The 20589-nt window shown below is 45.1% G+C and overlaps 1 protein-coding gene across 1 annotated transcript in view; it reads right to left on the minus strand.

Moving 5' to 3' along the window:
* The window catches only part of LOC119449377 (rab proteins geranylgeranyltransferase component A), a 41404-nt gene extending 23838 nt beyond the window's left edge, over positions 1–17566 (minus strand). Inside the window, exons 1-6 of the mRNA XM_037712547.2 lie at positions 17364–17566; positions 16905–16971; positions 14601–14670; positions 13646–13761; positions 12412–12865; positions 6950–7187 (exon numbers count right to left, since the gene is read on the minus strand). Coding sequence (XP_037568475.1) covers positions 6950–7187; positions 12412–12865; positions 13646–13761; positions 14601–14670; positions 16905–16971; positions 17364–17409 — 991 coding nt within the window. The 5' untranslated portion in view covers positions 17410–17566. The remainder of the gene's footprint in view (positions 1–6949; positions 7188–12411; positions 12866–13645; positions 13762–14600; positions 14671–16904; positions 16972–17363) is intronic.
* Between the last annotated feature and the right edge of the window lie 3023 nt (positions 17567–20589).

Below are 20589 nucleotides of genomic sequence, written 5' to 3' on the forward strand. Positions count from 1 at the left end.
ATAAGCTGTTCATCTCCTGCTGTAAAGAGTACCTTCGTGATTTTGTGAGGCAAACAGGCTGTTGCTGAATCCCGACGGAGTTCAATGTAAGCATACAGTACCTGCACAGCCCCCAATCGCAGATGCTCGTTTACACTAAAGTCCCTTCATCAGCTTACGCAGCAGTAGTAGTAGTACGGAGGGGCTTTAGTTCACATATTCAGCTACATCGACAATCCTTAAAAACCCACCCTCGAATGCTGACATCGTTGTGCTTGTTTCTTCACCTGCGAGCACGTCCTGACACAGAAGTGCATACTCGGAGATCGAGTGACATGTTTAGGCAAAGCTCACACCTACACCACCGAGCTAACTGTATTGCACATTCGTGCAGCCCACTGAGTGAAACATTTAACACTGGTGTTCTTGCAGACACGGAACCATATGCAATTGTAAAACAAGAGACCTTTGCACAGCAACACCAAGGCAGAACACGTCTACTGTGGGGCAACCACAAATATCATGACCAGCGCCGAGGCACTGAAGTGCCACATCGTAGCCGAGCTTTGGTGCATACACCCTACATGTTAGAAGACGATGCACATACAAAAACGTCAATCTTCTCAAAGCTTCGCAAGGATCCGGTATTCAAAAGAGAATATATTGAATTATAAATGACTTAATTTAGGGGTTTGAAGTGTTAAAACCACAATCTGATTACAAGGCACACCGTAGTGGGAGACTTCGGATTCAATTTGACCACCTGGAGATTTTAACAGCACCCAAAAGGATGACACACAAGCGTTTTTCCATTTCGCCTTAAACCAGTGGCCTTGTGCTAAGCCACACTGAGCCATCGTGACAGATTAAATAAGCAGTAAAAAGGTGAAATGAAAGCAAGTAGTTCAAATACACGCCTAAATGATAAATGCCTATTGATGCAACTTTCATTTTTAAGCTGTCCAAACCTTATCTTTCCTTACATTTTTTTTTCTATGAAAATGAGGTCCTCAGCATTGACAACATGTGCTTAGATGTAAAGCTTAATTTCCATTTTTGCTAACCCTTCAAAAAATTTAAAGGACCCCAAACCCACTTCCCTTGCTATTACAACTAAACACCCTCATTTTTGAACACTTTTCATTTCCATCATCCTATGCTATGCACCAACTTATTGGATTTTGCAATTGTGGTTGTGGAAGAAGTTGCAAGAAGGAAAGCAGTTTGACGGCTGTGCGAGCGGCCGAAGACAAGTTCCACTGTCAAAATGTTGGCTCGAGAGACATCAAGAGACTACTCTTGATCACTTCACGTGAATTGAAGAGAGAGAGATGTTCGGTGGGGAAAAGAGGGGCACTATTTTCTTGGTCCCATGTGGGAGCAAAGAAAGAAGCTGCCGAAAAAAGCGAGATGCAGCTAGAGCAACTGAAGCGGAGAGGTTGGGCTTGCACACACGCATGCCCACGAATTCGCCTTGATCTGGGCTTGTCTTTCGGAATATGCCCATTTAGCTGGCAAAACAACAGACGTGTGAGTAGTGCCAAGATTTGTACATGCCTAACATGCCAGATATTGGCATACGTCCCTGGGAGGTTGGGGGAGGTGGGGGCAAGTTGTGTGTTCCCTTGAAATGCCTCCACACTGGCCCATGAAAAAAGATTGGGACCATGCACATCTCACTATCCATAATAGCCCATGGGCACAATAACCTATCCTACCAGCTAGCTGGCATGCACTCATGGTGTATCTTGCAAATGTCCGGAGCGGAGGAGTAAATATCGCTAGAGTGTACTAGAATAAGATTGAGTGGGATGAGTGGCCAGTACGGCTCATGCTTTGTAGTGAAGTGCCAGACAACAAAAATACTGTGGCAGCACTGTGATCAAACTGAATTGGGCTGCATCAAGGTTGCACCGTTAAAAACCGCTGGTGATACTGCTCGGCGGGGTCGGTCATACTACAGTGTAGACCGCTTTTAACGTAAGTCGCTGGAGTCGCGAATATCCGCACTATAAGCGGTACCGCACTATAACCAAAGCAACAATTTTCAAGGCCCGCACATATGCAAAACATGTGCACCGAGCCGCCACGCGTATGCGACAGTCGAGGAATGCGGCTAGAACGTTTGCATTCAATTTACACTCGAATCTCGTTAATTCGAACCAAATCACGTGGCGGCGCCTCCGACCGGCATTGCTCCGGCACCGCCATAGAGTAAAAGCTTAGGAGAGACCCCTCAATGTCGCGCGCGAACAAAACAAAAAAAAATAAAGAAAGAAAAAAAAATGCGGCGGAAATTTCACCCTCTCTCAAATGGCAAGGTCGCCGATTCTGCGTTCCGCCGGAACATGCGTGTACGTGCCGACGTCTCAGCCACGTGTAGAAAATGGCAGCGAACCCTTCATTCTCTTTTATGCTTCCTCTACTTTCTAGTCACGTGTTGACCTTGCATGCTGCGGCTATGGCGCAGAGGGAAGCAGCGGCGCTGTCCCAGGCCGCCCAACGAAATTGCCCACGCCGGCAAACGCCCGCTTCCGAAACTTCGGGGAGCTGGCGCCGGGCCGGCTGGAGCGGCGGCGCCTGCACCGTGGCAGGCGCGCATGGTGACAGTCGAAAGTGAGGGAGCTACGAGGGAGGGCGAGGGGAGCCACCGAAGCGGTGGTGTTGCCGAGGCGAAATCCGCTTCCCTGCAGCCCTCCTCCCTCACATTCCACAGTCTCCGCGTGCGCCCTTCACTGTGCCGTGGCGGCGTCGCGTGCTCCCTGAAGTTTCGTTTACTGCCGTTATCGTGAAGCGAGCATTGGCTGGCGTTGGCAGTTTCGTGGCGCTCACTCGCTATGCGCGCTGTGATATTTCACGACTCGCACTCAAGATCTAGTTTCAGCCTCACTGGCTGTTCGTTCGCACCACGTGCCCTTCTCCTCCACTTTGTCTCTCTTTCTTCCTCGAGCACTCCTTGGGGCGCCCGTTTGAGGGGAGCGTTTGCCATCTCCGCTGACTTCCGTACTCCCAGGCAGCCGCACTGTAACCGGTATTTCGTTTCCCGCAACTGCACTATAAGCGATACGTGTATACATGGAGTGCTATGGGGAAATTCATGGGAGTCTGAAAGAACCGCACTATATCCGGTCCTGCACTATAAGCGGTTACGTTATAAGTGGTCTATACTGTACTTCGCAGTGCTAGTATTTGCGATCAAACCGCTCAAATTGTGTTTCTAATTACATATTACGTGTATTTATGTCTTAAAAATAAATGCCTTTTTTTTTATGCCGCGTGGTGATTGCACGTGCATTGCGGCCGCACTGTCGGCTTACATTCTACTATGCTATTGTAGCTCCCTTTGAGAACAAGTATATTGTTTATTTTCCGAACAGCATGTGTTTCACATGTGCATTTTTCAATAAAATACACACGTGTAGTTTTCAATCAGTAGGTCTTGTGAAACACAGGAGGAGAAACATACATAACCTAGCCAGTTGCTGCTTTAAACAAATAAAACATGTCTGCACCATCCCGTACCTTGTTCTTAGATTTACGTGAAGCACTCTTACAGAAGGAAAAAAATGCAGCACAACATTCCGTTTATGTTTGAGCCTTCTTCGCATAACAGAATATGGAGCAATTGGTACATGGTCTTTTATTGTGGTAGACCTCGGACGCCGAAGGCAGTTTTATTTCCCCCATTCCATATACTAATCTCTGGCCCGTAACCCATATTCTATTTTTTTCCAGTCTTTAAAAAAAAAAAAAGGAAAGCCACCATGTAGCTTAATTATTTGCTATAGTGGCTATGGTGTTGCGCTGCTAAATTCGAAGTCGTGGGTTCAATCCAGGCTGCAAAATTTGATGGAGGCGAAATGCAAAAACACTGATGTACTTATATTTAGGTACAGGTTCAATTACCACACGTGCTTATTCTTAAGAAGCAGTGAGCTGCAAGCTGTTTTATTTGAAATCCCAAATGTTTGCACACTCCTACTTTCTTACTGTCACAGTTAAACCTTGCCTGCTTTGAGGCGCACCTGTGTCGGATAGCTTATAGCAGTACTAGCAGTACAATGTCTACGATTTAAACCGTACACCATGTTTCCGGTTAAAAACCTCCTCCAAAAGAGCGATCGATGCGCACCTAGCAGCAAAGTTGCGGGAACCTCTATGCTTTCCGGTAGATGCGGCAGATTTCATGGCACCACCATGCCGAAAGGTATAATGGTGCTGTGTTTGTTACTGCAAAGACGCTTATTCCGGTCGAGAGCTTACACTTTTTAAATTAGTGCATTTAAAGTATCTGATCATTTTTCTATTATATATATGTCGTGAATGTCTATGTACCCTTTGATTTATCAAGAAGTAATTAATCATCCGCTTCTCCTCTTTGCACCACACAGTTAAAAGCTGGTTTATTTCACTATAATGTTTTCTTCAATTATTGTTGCCGCTCTTTAATATTCTACCAACAAGAAGCAGGCATGAAATACACCACAATACCAATATAATTTAATGTAGCTTCATGTTGCAGATAGGTGGCTGCTGTGATAAATATATGTGCTACTTTTAGAAAACAATGTTGAAGACAGCAGTTCACCAGGCTAAAATTACACTTGGTACCGGCCAACAAGAGTCAAGAGCGCTCCAAAGCAAATAAAGTAATTAAAAAAATATACTGTACAAGCTTTCTACAACAAAAACTGGGCGTCCACGCAACGAATGCCCACTCACTAGCAGATGATGCACTTCACAATGACAGCAAAATGGAAGATGTCGCATTGTATAATCGATGCCTCAAATATATATACACGGCAAAGCGTTAGAAGTACAAGTTTGCAGTTGAAATAAAGCACCATTCTCAGAGTGTACATGTGCAATCAGTCTCGGCACCCACAGCGAAAGTATGGTGAATATGCCATGAAGTACATCTCCGCCCCAATGATGATGATAATAATAATTTATTGGCATCCCCTTTGAAACAGGGCGGTGCCATATAGTCACCTAGCCTGCCCGAATTAATCAGGTATGCTATACGATCCAGTGCGCTCGCAGTGCCCTGGCACGATTTTTCGTCCCACAGCACCTCAGCGGGAGAGCGCCATCTGGCCCACTTTTAGCCTTATTCTAGTGCACTCTAATATCGCTAATAGTCTCTACTGTGCCCTCTTTTTTGGCTGTTGTTCAGGTGCCACTGTTGTGGCCAGCAGAATCCTCTTTTTTTCTTTTTTTTCTCCAACAATAACAAATAATTGCTTTTTTCACAACCAGACACGATCGAGCTGGCTCATGCAGCAAAGCGTTTTCTTTCAGTCCTGGGAGAGAAAAGTGAAAGAAAAAGTATCTTCTCTGGTTGGTGTGGTGGGAGCCTCTAGCCTTGCTGTCCCCACATAGTTGACACCTTGATAGCCACTACTAAGACAGGTATAGCATGAAAATACGAGCATGAGCGCTCACACACTTAGCATGTCCTGTCACCACCATAGCTGTATGTCAGTGAATTTTGTGCTTGCCGCTGTTATCAAAACCCAACCTACTAAGTCTATATGGTAGCTTGATTCTGCAAAGACTAACAAGCGTACTATAGAAAGACAGCTCCTCATGCTACAATTCAGCAAATGGAACATGATAGCATTGGCGCCTCCCTATCAGTCAACATACATACATTCACTGAATTATAGGGAGGTTCCAGTTTTGATGATGGTACTCCTGCTTCTTTCTATGACTTTTCCATCGCACCACCACAACTTTATGCTCACGGGGTCAGCTGATGCAATCTAGCAATAGTATTGTACAATCCTCTAACCACCAACTGCACCGCCCGCTCACAGGTCCTCATGCCACACTTGAGCAACTGTAAAGTATTATCATTATGGCATTGTGTAATTCGAGTAGTATCCATTGATGCTGCTTTATTAGAACCACCTACATACAGAGCAATGTGGAGGAAAGCACTTCACACCTGTGAGCACTTCACACCTGTGCAACCACCACTACTTCTGCTGTCACAAGCTTCTATACATCACATCACTCCACTGCTCTTCTTTCCCTGCTCTGCTGCTCTCAACTTGCTGAAGGCTCCACAGACGACATACATCACCAAATGCAAAGTTTCAAAATGCAAAGTTTTAATCTGTCTAAAATGCTTGCACTAAAACCCTTGTGAGGGCTTGCATTGTACACTGGTATCAGGATGGGCTGACCCACTTATCTGACACTGCCTCTGGAAAGGTTTCATCTCAAAACATCTTGACAGCTTGAATTTTGGATTTGTTGTGTGATATGTACAACACTGATGCATTAAAACACTTTTGATCAGTGCAATAGCCAAACTAAAAAATATAGCAAGAAAACCTTGAGAGGGGGGAAGAAAAACGAGAAGATAACAAAATATATAATCCAAGGTATCTCGGGAAATAAGCAGGAAAAACGTGGCGTTCAGAAAGATGATTGCTTCAACCATTGAAACCTGCTTGGACTTGGCAAATTTGTGTGGTTATTGGTACAGATAACCATATGCCGAATTGCACACATGTTCATACCACACATCTTTAGTTGTACTATCGTAAGAAATTGAAATGCTAACACCAAAGTGTGTGGTTTTTGTGCAGCCTAAGAAAAGACAATGGGCACTGAGACTCGCAACTAGCTCCAACGTGTCATGAACGTGACTTGTGATATGTCAAAGTCAGTTGTGCATCCTTTTGCCTATTGCTTTTCGCTAAGCTGCACAAGAAAGCCAAGCGCTCGGCTGCTCATATTTCCATTGATACTGAGTTCACTAAACCAATACGTCTGTTTAGGCAAGCGAACAATACTCGAATGCAATGCAGCAGGGGTATTCTGAAGCAATAAGAAATATGAGAAGCAACACAGTGAATGGCAATGAATGCAGGACATTTGTTTTTTTCTTTTTTCAACTAAAGAAAGGCAGGAGCATTGAAGTTGACTTTTGTTCAGCAAAAAATGGTATGGAACTCACCTCTGTACTCGTCGGGATGCTGCTCAAATTCCTTGCAGAAGGTGAGAAACTTCATAAGCATGCGCTTCTCCACCACCGTCACATTTTTGCAGCTGAACACGTCAGCACGTGAGCAGGGTACCTGCTGCAGGTTTCCATTGTGCATGGTCAGAATGCGTGTCAGTGCCTTGAACTCAGCATAGCGGGCGATGTTTGACGAGATGAGCAGCTCCACAAGTGGGCCACGGCTGAACAGAAGCTGGAATGCACAATGAGGTCAGGTGCAGATAGATGAACAACAACAAGGTGAACCAGACACAGGCTACCTGATGTAGCTACATTCAGACCCATGAATGCCTGTGCAGATTCTAAAATCAATGTCACCACAAGCATGCACCATCAGCCACTTTTTGGCTGTCAGGACCAGAGCTCTTCAACCATACCTGTTGTGAAACTTCTCAATGCAGATAGAGTGACTGGCGAAAACTGCAGGGGCTTGCTATTGGTTGCATCACTTTGGAAGAAAAAGCTATAAAACAGGATATTCCCCATCACTACAACAAGAAAAAAAAAAGTAGATCTAAGAGCACTTACAATTGGCACCAACTCTTCAGTCAGAGTTGCCATCTTGAACACCTATTAGCAGGCAACAAGTGCGATCACTCACTGGTGGCACGTCAGTCAAATGCCCCCAGGATACTGATATTTGAAGCACGCTCAGAGTGTTCAAAGCTAAGTTTTGGAACTGGCAATAGTGAAAAACTCTAGTCTAAATGATTACAATTCCTCAGCCTGTTTAGAGGCGTTATAAGAAATGCTTAAAAAGTTTGCACGAGAAGAATGCGATGGCAAATTTGTGTGCAAAGTTAAATTCATGTGAAGTGAACATAGCCTTTGTAAAGCTTTCCATAGCAAGTGCTCGAAAGCATCGTTTGGCTGTTTAATGCTGCTTTGTTTTTCAGTGGTCCAAGGGAACAGTACATTACACAATGTTCATATATGTAAAAAATAATGGGTATGTTATGGTGAAGGCAAAACTCAAGGTTTTGGGGGGTAATTATGGCCTGTGCAATAAATTATGTATTAAATTGCTCCTAAGCATATGTAATTCAGTTTTCCAAGCAGTGTGAAATGTAGCATGCAGCCCTGGCATAATTGCAAATGCCACCAGGATTAAATTTGCAAGGATTAGGAGAAATCTCTGGAAAAGCCCTGTGCGCACTTAAGTGCATGTGGATCAAATACTGCCTTTGCAATAAAGTTCTTAATGAAGTGTTTGCAACTGTCATACTGCCGTTATTCGCAATATTTCTCAGAGTTCTAAAACAACGGTACAAGATACCAGCTTCAAAATCAATGAACATAACTGGACTGTTATGTTCAACGTGTAAAATACTTCCACTATCCTGGCTTACTTATAAATTTAACAAATAATTACTGAATGTTCGTTTTCCCCCTATTTTCATGCATCATGGAGGTTTCTAGTTGGTTGCTTCACTGTTACCGATGAACTAAACAATGGACATTGTTTACATTTAGCGAAACTAAGGAGCACATTATGAGTAATGCGTAGGCAAAGTTCAGAGTACGAGCTTTAATTGCAGCTTTCACAATAAATTATGCATGCAATTGCTCTCCATTTTTTTTGCTTTTCCTGTACAATCAGTCTGATGTTTTACCTCTGCTTAGTTTAGGCACTTCTTCCACAAGGCACGCTCACTATTGTAGCTCTTCACCTAATGGACACAAAATACAGTTAGAGCATTTTGGTGTAGCTGCAAGGACTGCCAGTCGATCCAGAACTTACGAAGATTTCCTGCAAATATAGGGCTGTTTGCTGAACGACATGATATTGTATCACAAAAGTACTGGAAAGATTAACAGCAACAGCAGCAGAAAGACACTCGCAACTGTTCATTAAACACAAAGCTTGCTGCACATACATTGCGCACACACTCTCCACACCAGGGGGTGGCAAAAAGCAAACAAGTCATCTTGTATGCGACAAACCTAGCAATTTCATTTCCGCATCATATAACGAAACAGGTGTTTGACTAACACAAGCTTGACCACTAGCATGAATAAGATAAGCCTTTAGCAGTTCCTGCGCGGTTTTATCTCCACTCCTACTCAGGATCCTCACCTCAGAAAACGTGGCTCACAGCAGCATGATCTGCAATGCGCAGAAAGATGTGCACTCATATCATTTTTTTAATTGTTGGCGTGTTCCCTCATTCGGTAGTTCACACTACGGCTGGTCTGCCCCGACGTAGGTTTTTCCCCAACTTAGCAGTACCTGGTAGACCACTCCAGTGGAACACTGCATGTGGTGTTTTGCGTGCTTGACTTTGCACATTTGCAGAGCCCATCCCATGTTCCGGGGGCATAAGCGAGCCAGTTTGTTTGGGGCGGAAAACACAACAGGTAGCACATACCTGTTCGCCACCTTCTTGACTTTGTGGCTCACCTTGCAGAAATAAGCAGGGGTGGGACTGTCCAAAGTCATTTTGGCACAATTTCTGGAGCAGGTCAAAATGCATTTTGGAGCAGTTTGGAGCAGACAAAATAGCGTTTTAGAGCAGCTTGGAGCAGACTAAATTTCATTTTGGAGCAGATAAAATTTCAATTTGAAGTAGTTTGGAGCAGGCAAATCTGAATTTTGGTGGAATAATGGAATACGGCAGCGCACTTATAAACCACGATGAAACGCAGAATAAATTAACACGAAGCTCGTAGTGGAAGCGCACTTTGGAGCTATAGCGTACTAGAATATGGAAGAGTGGGTTGAGCGGCGGCTCAGCGCATGCTTTCCTGTAAAGCCGGAAACATCGGTTGCACAACGATCAACCTATATATTTCTGTGCCTACACTCATGACGATAGCGGAAAATGTTCTCAAATTATGCGGTCCGATCAACGCTGTAACATAATTTTTGTGTCACCTTATGTCATCACAGACCAAAAGAGCCTCAATCAACCCTGGGCTGGTATAATGTAAAACTATTCAAATCTGTTTTTGTTGCGATAGCAATTATACGGACACTCCAGGCACATTTCTGGCATCGCCATGATGTTCCATACAAAGTCCAGGAGCCATAACATCATCGCCACACGCTATGTACTGTATGTGCGAGTGAAAGCGTGAGGATGAGCCACCGAGGGCAGCTCAGTCTCAAGCGCGCGAGAGAGGAAAGCGGGGACGAAGCGCGCCGTCTCCCATCGCGCGCAAGGCACCGGGGAGAGGGGTTGTTTACGGCAGCCGCTGCATATGGCACGGCCACGCGCGCCCTATCTTGAAAGCGATTTGTGATAGGGACATAATGCGAGTGCTGATAGCTTCGCGTGTGCTGTTTTTCGCCGCTTAATTTGCGTTGAAGCGAGGCAGCACAAAGGTGAATTCGCTCGCTGCTGCCACCGCGCTTGCTCACTCCAGCGTTTTCCCAGCGAGTTTCTGGGGTAATCGAGTGAGATGTGTACATGTTTGCTTGTGAACGCGTGACACCATGCTTGTTAATTCAGTGAGTGAACACATGTTTACAAGTTTATACAGGCGATAAAACTACTATTCTTGCTTCTTATAGCCGTCTACTAATTTGCTATCGCAATCGATGCTTCGCCTTTCGGGCGATACTGCGACACTTTATTCCAAATCCGCCATTAGCCCTTCGTGATAGGTCAAAATGGCTCGCGCCTCGCCCATATGGGCATAAAAACAGATTGAATAGTTTTGTGTTATAGCGGCCTTGGGTAAACAGATGCCCGCCCGCTTCTCCCGCTGCAGCGCGTGCCTCCGAAATATCTAGTTCGCTCACAGCGCTCTCAGCCTACTTTTTGTTGCTTTGCACCTCAGCTAGGGAGTACTGCGTTGCTCGGCTCAGTAAACCGTATTCTAGTACACTTTAAACACCATAGAGTTAGTATACTAACTCTAGAAGAAAAGCTGGTCGAAAAAAGTGGGAACCACATAAGGCCGCGCCATGTTGCTACGACTCCATTTTTGTAGCACTAAAAATATTCAACATATTATGCAAAATCAAGCACTTACACGTAGCCAGTAGGCACGGACAATGCTTGAAGTTCATTCCGTACATTTTTCAGAAAGATCAGATGGCTATTTAGAAAATTTGGATGTCAAATTTAAGGAGTCCGAAAGGTTGCATTTGCAGGCACTTTAACTAGATGGCGCTACCATACTGATGGAGCCTCGGGGACGCCTTGATCGCATGCCTCGTCTGAATCGCATTCGCTGTCTGCGGCTGCACAGGGTAGCAACATGGCAGCGCCCTTGTGGTCCCCGCTTTCAATACATGGGCGCTTTGGGCAGCTTTTCCTCTAGAGTTGGTTATAGTAACTCTATGCTAAACACAGCCGCCCTAGCCTTTCCGACAGCAGCGAGAACAGCCGGCAGTGGCTGCGGTCGCGCCTGCCACTTGCCGGAAGCGCTGAGAAGTCAGTGTTATAAGCGCAAAAATTATGAGAAATTCTGCAGGAGGTGCCGTGACGCGGTGTGCGTAATGCGAATGACTGCACTCTTTTTCAAAGAACGAATCCGCTCGCTGTTCACGGCCACTGCCGAAGCCGTTCTGGCGCAGCGTGGCACAATTTCGGTCAAGTTTCTGCGTTTGGCGCAGGAATAGTAGTGAAAAATGCACAATTGGCGCAGGAGTCCCACCCCTGAATAAGGTACCACCTGTGCCTTTCTTCAGAAATCCTGCTCACCTCCCTCGCCCACCTTAGGACCATTGCTTTGTTTGAGCTTCTGCAGCAAGGTTTATACCACCGAGGTTATAACCAAATGAGGGAATCCGGCATTTAAAAGCCGCTGGACCTGATGTTCGAAACTAGACTTGAGCTGGTGGACACACAGCCTTCTAAGCACAGACACCTAGGCAGTGCGTCACGATACCTCATTTTGCCCAATGTTGTGCTGTTCCCACTGCCAAAGACGAGCTACAGTCGGCATTGAGGGAAAGCTGCCCTCTACGGCAGCTTTTCTTTTTCTTTTCAAATTTTGTGTTTTAATTATGACCAGAAACCAATCAAGTAATATATTCTCAGAATCAGAATGACAGAAAAAAGTATGACTACATAAAAAATTTGAGAAATTTTGTATGTTTTTCTGGAATTAATTTGGGGGTTAAAGGGTTAAGGACTTCTCATGTGTTCACAGGTATCAATTTAATGAAAAGTAAGCACAGCCCCCTTAAACATTTTCTAAACAAATACAAACCTCCTGTTTTAGAATGAACTGTTCATGGAACACATAGGGTGATGTTATATGTTATATGCTGACATGTACCAAGCTGGACACCAATGACGGCCACCAAATATCTTACACTGGCTGTCTCTGCTGTCATGCACTAGGTTAGAAGAACTGGGTGCTTCGATGGGAGATGAAACCAACTGTGTGCGTAGAAACTTCCCAGTACTTTGGCCCAGTCTATGAAGAGATCCTACTTCAAGAAATCGAAATGAGAAACTCACCTTGGGAGCCAGGTCTAGGTTAAATTTCCGTGAGACGTTCAGCAGCTTCTCCATGGACCATAACTCCTTGACCTTGTCGGGCTCCCTCACACTCCCAGAGATGTTTCCACTTGCTCCAGCATCTTCATTCAGGCCATCCAATATGCTTTCCGTGTGCTGTGTCACACTGCCATAAGTAGCATCAACAGAGCTTCCTGCACTGTGGTAGGCAGCACTGACATCCTCACTCTCCACAGGCTCGTCACTACCATGTGAATTCACTACATCAGCAGCTACACTGGAATGCTCTGTGCTATCTGCAGAGTAAGGGCATGGACAGCTGGCAGCCAGATCATCTGTGGCGCTCTCAGCCGATGCTGAGTGCACTGGTTCTTCAGCAGAGTTTTCTCCAGAGCTGGTCTGCAACTGCACCAACGCTGGTCCAGGTGGAGGGCAGTCCGCAAGCTTTTCAGGCCTATGCAAAAACAGTGGTTCTGTTGACACTACCACTCCAAATAATGGTCACATTACCTGTGCTTCCCTGAATGTGAAATTTAAAAGTGAAAAGGTTTAGCAGACTCCAAATAATGGTCGCATTACCTGTGCTTCCCTGAATGTGAAATTTAAAAGTGAAAAGGCTTAGCAGACTTCTTGGCCTATTATCTGCTCATGATCTCTGAAATGCAGCGCCGCTGAAAGTGCATATTACAATCAGGCATCTTCCACATTATATTAGCTTTGCTGCTTAATTATAAGTACCACTTTAGATGTCCAGTACAATGCAAGAATGCAAGCTTTTGCCAACAATATCGAAGGATGGAAAATGTGCCAATGAGGCAGCTCTTCCATTTTTTCAAGACTTACAGTATGGCTCAAGCAACAGCACACCTGTACCACTATTATGAAGAGAAAGCTTTCAACCTCTGCACCAAGCATGCTTCTGAGTACAGTGACACTCCACCAGTGCTCCTCCTTTTTGCTAATGGCTCAGCCTTCCAAATCTGCACTAAACCATCTCATATTTGCTCCAGCAATGACTCTTCCTCCACTTGCTTCGATGCAGAGCACATGCTCAACTCCCGAGATGCTTTGTCACTTTCATATTATAATCAGGCCACACAATGAGTAGTAGAAGCTATTACGCAGTTTAATACTAGCGTTCTTGCCACCCCATTCCCATTATCCTCAGTTTGACCAGTGTACAGATTGTCCTCAGTTTGAAGAATGCTACATAGAGTATTTAATAATGACTTACACATTCACAATCTCTTTTGCATTGAAAACTGAAGGGTGGTTCTGAGCAGTCAACATTAATCTTTCACCAGGCCCCAGTGGAGTCTGGGCCAGCGACTCTGGTGACAGTGATTCATTCTGCAAATATAGAAAGCAGACAGCTGTGAATGCACGTGTTTGCCAAATGAAAATGGCAAATGCTATCATGAACAGACACACCTAAACTCATGTCAGAATATTCAAGAAGGGAAACAGAGGGGCTCGATTTTTGTTAATCACGACCATATAAAGCCAACAGACAATGAAGTCAAGCAAAGCATAGGGGTAATTATCTGTGGTTGAAAATTAAATGTACAAAATAATGAAGAAAACATAAATGAAAGTGGACGAATAGTGAGGGTCTCAATTCTGGTAGCCTTGATGCTCTTAGGTAGCATATGAGAGTTTATTAGCCACATGCCTGCTCTACGAAGTTCACGGGTTATGCGACGCCATCGGGTAAAAAAAGGGTGTTCCACATCCACCCGCCATGGCTCAGAGTGGCACTGGAAAACACTCCCAAGGCTCAATCTAGTACACATAAATACCCAAGCTACCGGACAGAATGATGGCCGTCGCTGTAGCACAATTGGTAGCGCATTGCACGCGTAATGCGAGGGTTGTGTGTTTGGTTTCCATCAGCGACAAGTTATTGTTTCGTCCACTTTCATTTCTCTTTTCTAATTATTTTCTACATATAAATTTAAACAACAGCTAATTACCCTTATGCTTTCCTTGGCTTAATTTCCTGTTGGCTTTATATGGTCCTGTCAGGATATTGTCCTTCCTTGCCATATCTCAATTTAAATAAGTTGCAAAACATTACTGTTCCACGACTTAATTTGTGTAGTCCATGTAAGCAAAATGAGATAGTTCCACTGCTTTGCAGAGATAGTTCCACTGCTTTGCATGGCAAGAAGGCCAGCACACTGACTCACCTGTGCGAACATCCATTCCCGCAAGCTGCTCAAGTTGTAGCTAGCCCAAAGGCTGCCATAATGAGCTTCTCTGGAATGTAAAATAAAACAAATCAATTTAAGGTGAGACACAGCACAAGAGAATTGACTCCTGAAGCACTGGCGACATTTAAATCTAATTTAAAGAGTAAATTTTACCACAGTATTATAGGTGCAGATATTCAAAATTTTGAATATGATTAAAACAGTTTTTTCTGTTCAATTTGTATCCAATATGAGAAGTTGCAATTCAAAATTGTCGAATATATGGTTCCATTTGAACATAAGGGATTTAGCAAACCTTAGAAGCCTCGAGGGATCAAAGCAAGTGAGGACTGTTCCAAATTATTCTGTAGAAGAGCCGCAGTTGTTGCGCAAAGATCTCAACTATGGACCATTAGGCCAATTAGTAATGTTATCCTAGGTCAATATTTTGAAAAGTTATGGCTGGTACCACAAGCGTTAAATGATTGTGCTTGCTTAGAAAGCCTGTCATTTAAAAATGAACCATTGGCCTGCGATAATTATGCAGGGAAAAAATAAACAAATGAACAAATGAATACATAATGACAAGAGTGGGCGAGTATGGGATGAGATGGAAGTACAGTGGAATGCAAAGAAAGAAGGATGATGTAAGGAAGTACAGAAGCGAGATGTGATGAAGATGACAATGGTTGGAAGTCACAAGAAGAAACGGCGATGCCGTGACGTAGTCGTAGGAAAAGACGACTGGAGTAGGATGGGGGGAGGTGAAGCGCAATGTTATGACCAGTCGTGAAACACAAAAACGAGTGAATGACTTGGAAAGCTCCCACGATTTTGCAGTTGTGGCGGGCAACAGGGATAGATTTAATGAAGCAGAGAGCAGAGATTTGCGTTGCCTGATTGCCCTGCTATGAAGTAGCTCAGGTTGTCCGGATCTCTTGCCATCGTGCACTAAGGTAGACAGCTGGCAGTCGCGGAGGTAGCCAGCTAGGAGTCTGCAGAGAATGCGAACTCCGAATGTCCTTCTACACTAATCCAGTGGCTGCCAGCCCAACAATGCCAGCGGTGCAGGGTGTGGCCTTCCTGCCTTGTCCGTGAGCCCAAACACAGATAATTTGCAAAGCTCATCGCTGGATGCCCTCAAGTCGGTCAGTGATAGATGGCGTTGGTGAGGGGACCAGAGAGCGCAGCAGTATTAAAGCAGGGGAAGGACCAATGCGGTTTAGAGGACTTGTAGCGTCGTAGTGCTTTGCGGCATTAGATATGAAGCCAAAGGTTCGCCAAGATTTAGTGGCAACGCCAGCAATGTGCAATGAGAAGTCCAAGTTGTACGAGAGCGTGACACCCAAGATGGTGACGTTGCCGGTGGCTGTCAATTATGACTTGGCTATCTTGAAGATATCGCTCGTGCGCGACTCGCTTGTGGTGAAGCGGGCAGCACTATTTTTTGAAGTGTTTAGCGTGAGACGATTTGCCAGGGCCCAGCGCTGAATGTCGTCAATGTACAGCAGTAGGTTCGCACTGTCGGATGGTGAAGTCAGGGGAGCCAGATTTGTTGTGTTGTCCGCATACTGCACAAATAGGCAATATTGGGAGTTTGACATGCCATTGACATAGATGGGAAATAATGTTTGGCCGAGCACCGAGCCCTGAAGGACTCCTGATGAAACAGCAAACCAGGTGGAGCAGGCACCGCGATAAAAGACCCACTGGCTCCGGTACTGCAGGAAACGGGATACACAGGTGGGCAGCAGTCCCCCAAGCTCCATTTTTGTGAGCAGGTCTATGTCCAGCACGTCAAATGCATTGCTGAAATCAAGCTGAATCAGATCCAGCGGGGTGTGGTTGTCCATAAGGCTGCTCAAGAAGTGTGTGATGGTCGCTAATGCTGTTTCGCTGCTGCAGCCGGAGTGAAAATCATGTTGACTCTCGGTGAGGTAGTTGGACTCTTCGCAGAAGTTAAGGAGCTGGCTTTTCAATACCCGCTCAAATGTGCGGCAAACAATCGTGGTGTTTGATATTGGGCGATGGTGTTTTGGATGATCAACTGGCCTCCCACAACCCTTGTGCAGAGGTGTGACCAGTGCAGGATGCCACGTCTCAGGAACGATGGCGTTGTCGAGGAGCACAAGCTAAAAAATTTGCTATCGTTTCCAGATGCAGCCAAGGTGTCTTAAATGAGGAAAGGTAGTTTTAAATGAAAGAAGAAACACACACATGCACTATATTGTTTTTCGCATGAGCTGATGCCACAATATGATACAAGAAGATAATACTGAACAGAGAGATCTACGTGCTTACTTATCCAAATGTAGAACCCTCTGTCCAATTCTCGATACTGCGGCGGCTACAATGGATTCTGGCATACCTGCAATGAATCACAAACGCTAGCAGAGTCAAATTAAGGAACACACTTGTAACAAAGGAAATATTGCAAGTTTCTCAAATGTCGCTTTCGCTGCGCAGTGGTCTGCAGAACTTTGCTGGTTATCAAGAGCATTCTTTGCAAATGTCCGCAAGAATTACATTTCAATGAAATGAAGATCTATAGCAGAAGACGCGCTTGTCAAATTTTTGTTTCAGCTTTGCCTCGCAACAGCAGGACTATGTGGCTTATTAATGCAATGTGCAACCGATAACTTTCCTACAACTAATCGTCTAATAAAATAAAACATACCCTCAGAGACTTCTTGTAAATACATCAAGATCATGCAAAACAAGACTCTGTGTGGTTTCGGGTCTTAAAAAGAACACACGCACCTGTTCCAACGACGATTACATCATGATCTGTTGGAAGGTCGTCCATTTCCAACTTTGTATGGCCAGGCCGATGCGGTTTAAAATTACAATCGCGTAACAGTTGATCTGGCCGTCTACCGAAGCAATATTTCGGCGCTGACGCCACTGCAATCCTATTCTAGAACAGCCGCTGTTCTGCTGCGCCGAGCATGGCGCCGAGTACGTGCGACGGTCCGCCTGGATGGATGGATGGATGTGGCTGAACCCTTTAAACCGGGCGGTGGCATACGCCACCTAGCCATGACTATTAACATATTTTGTACTTTGTGGTGGGTGAAATTTCACCCCTGCCTTGATTTTATCCACCAATCAGATAACCTCTGTTTGGTTATTTCTACCCGCTTAAAGTCTATTTTGCCTTCACTCTCCCTAAACCCCAATGCTTTGAAAAAATCAGCCCTGTTGCCTTGCACTGTAGTAGAGTGACCTAGAATATGGGAGAGTGTCCAAAGCGCCGCGCGAATACATGGGAGGAGCGAGGACCTTTTTGTGTGAACTCCCGCGCCGCGGCGCTGCCGTACCGGGCCCGTGGTACGAAGGAGGTTAAGAAGGCCATAGAGAAACGCCAGGAAGCATCCAGGGAACACAGATATTCAAAGCAGAGGGGTGAACCAGAAGCTGATGTAGGCAGAAAATGGAACAACTTCTTAAGCTGTAGAAGGGAAGCATCCAATTTGATCAATGAGAAGATCAGAAGAAAGGGGAGCCAATGGTTGTCAGAAGTAAACAAAAAGGATAGAAAAGCAGCGAAGAAATTTTGGCAACATCTCAACTCCTTGAGTAATAAGACTAGCCTAGAGCAGAGGTTTATAGTTACAGCTCAAGGTGTTCGACTAGAGGGAGATGAGGCAATGGAACATATAAGAACAATGATGACAGAAAAATTTAAAGAACGAAACATAGCATGTGCTCAATCAGGTGAGGATGGACTAGTCAGTGCAGTGGCTCCACTGGCACAAAGCGAGTGGGAAAGGGCAGAGAAGAGGGTTCCTAGTAGCACGTCGACAGGTCCTGATGGCATCCCAATTATGTTGATAAAGACATTGGGCCCAAAATCTAAGAAAGCATTAAGAGAGGCAGTGAGCAAAATGATAATGGACGGTAAAGCCCCCGACGGGTGGAGACTGAGCAGGATGAGCATGATATATAAGGGAAAGGGGGACAAAGCCGACATAAACAACTACCGTCCCATAACAGTGACGTCAGTGGTTTACAGGGTGGTGATGCAGATTATAAAGGACAGACTGCAGGCATGGGTGGAGAGCGAGGAGGTGCTGGGGGAACTACAAAATGGGTTCCGGAAACAAAGAAGGTTAGAAGATAATCTGTTCTCATTGACACAGTGTATTGAAATAGCAGAAAAGGAACACAGGCCCCTATGGCTTGCCTTTCTGGATATCAAGGGAGCCTATGATAGTGTAATCCAAAAGGATTTGTGGGACATACTGGGCACTCTAGAGGTGGAAGATGGAGTAAGAAATCTTTTAAAGATATCTATAAAAGTAACAGGGTGCTTATAAAATGGGAAAACAAGGTATCTGGGCCTATAGAGATACAGCAGGGGCTTAGGCAGGGGTGCCCTCTGTCACCTCTGTTGTTCATGCTGTATTTACAAGGATTAGAGAAAAAATTAGAGAGGAGCGGACTTGGCTTCAACCTTTCCTATTTCAAGCAGGGAGAATGGATTAAACAGTCATTACCAGGACTGATGTATGCAGATGACATTGTACTTATGGCTGACAGCAAGGAAGACTTGCAGAGATTAATGGACATCTGTGGTAAAGAGGGAGATAGCTTAGGTTTGAAGTTTAGTAAAGAAAAATCGGCAGTCATGACTTTTAATGATAATCAGGGCAGCGAGCATAGGATACAGGAGGTTACGCTGGAGGTGGTGGATAAGTACAAATATCTTGGAGTGTGGATAAACAATGGGGCTGAGTACCTAACAGAACATGAAAAATATGTGACGGCTAAAGGTAGCAGAAATGCAGCTGTGATGAAAAATAGGGCACTGTGGAATTACAATAGGTACGAAGTGGTGAGAGGGATTTGGAAAGGGGTGATGGTCCCTAGTTTGACTTTCGGCAATGCGGTCCTGTGCATGAGATCAGAGGTTCGAGCAAGGTTGGAAGTTAAGCAGCGAGGGGTAGGTAGACTGGCTCTGGGAGCACACGGAAATACACCAAATCAGGGGGTACAGGGGGACATGGGATGGACGTCATTCGAGTGCAGGGAAGCCAGCAGCAAGATAGAATTTGAGGAGCGATTGAGAGAGATGGCAGAAAAGCGGTGGGCAAGGAGAGTTTTCAGTTATTTGTACATGATGAATGTTGATACAAAATGGAGGAAGCTGACCAGAAAACTGTCAATCAAATATTTGGACTGCAGGAGGGGTGCAAACCAGGAAACAGCGGTTAAGAAAAAGGTTAAGGAAACAGAGAGGGGTCTGTGGAAAACAGGGATGCAGACGAAATCAGCACTGGGCACATACCGAACTTTCAAGCAAGAAATTGCCAAAGAAAATATCTACGATAATTCTAGGGGAAGCTCTTTGTTGTTTGAAGCCAGGACGGGAGTATTACGGACTAAGATGTACCGAGTCAAGTACCAAGGTATAGACACGTTGTGCTGTGCGTGTGGAGAAGAAGAGGAAACGGCTGAACACCTCATACTTTTCTGTAAGGGGCTTAACCCTACAGTGCAAGGCAACGGGGCCGGTTTTTTTCAAAGCATTGGGGTTTAGGGACAGTGAAGGGAAAATAGACTTTAAGCGGGTAGAAATAACCAAACAGAGGTTATCTGATTGGTGGATAAAATTAAGGCAGGGGTGAAATTTCACCCACCACAAAGTACAAATTATGTTAATAGCCATGGCTAGGTGGCGTATGCCACCGCCCGATTTAAAGGGTTCAGCCTCATCCATCCATCCATCCATCCATCCATCGTGGGCTTTCTCCGCTGCGGAAGCCGAGCCAAGGCGGCGGGCGTCTGCTACGAGCCTGTTATTTTGGTTGCTATTAGCCAACATCACGATAATTTGGGATATATTAAGTACCACGTCACCGCAAGGTAATACCGCAGTGACTCACCGCACAGAGAACGCGTTTGCCGGCTGTGAATACGGGTATTTTGTCTATTTCCTTCTAGCTCACTTGGCCCGCGCATACGCGGCTGTTTGAGTAACGCA

The sequence above is a fragment of the Dermacentor silvarum genome, chromosome 4 (genome assembly GCF_013339745.2).
Source record: "Dermacentor silvarum isolate Dsil-2018 chromosome 4, BIME_Dsil_1.4, whole genome shotgun sequence".
Classification (NCBI taxonomy): Eukaryota; Metazoa; Arthropoda; class Arachnida; order Ixodida; family Ixodidae; genus Dermacentor; species Dermacentor silvarum.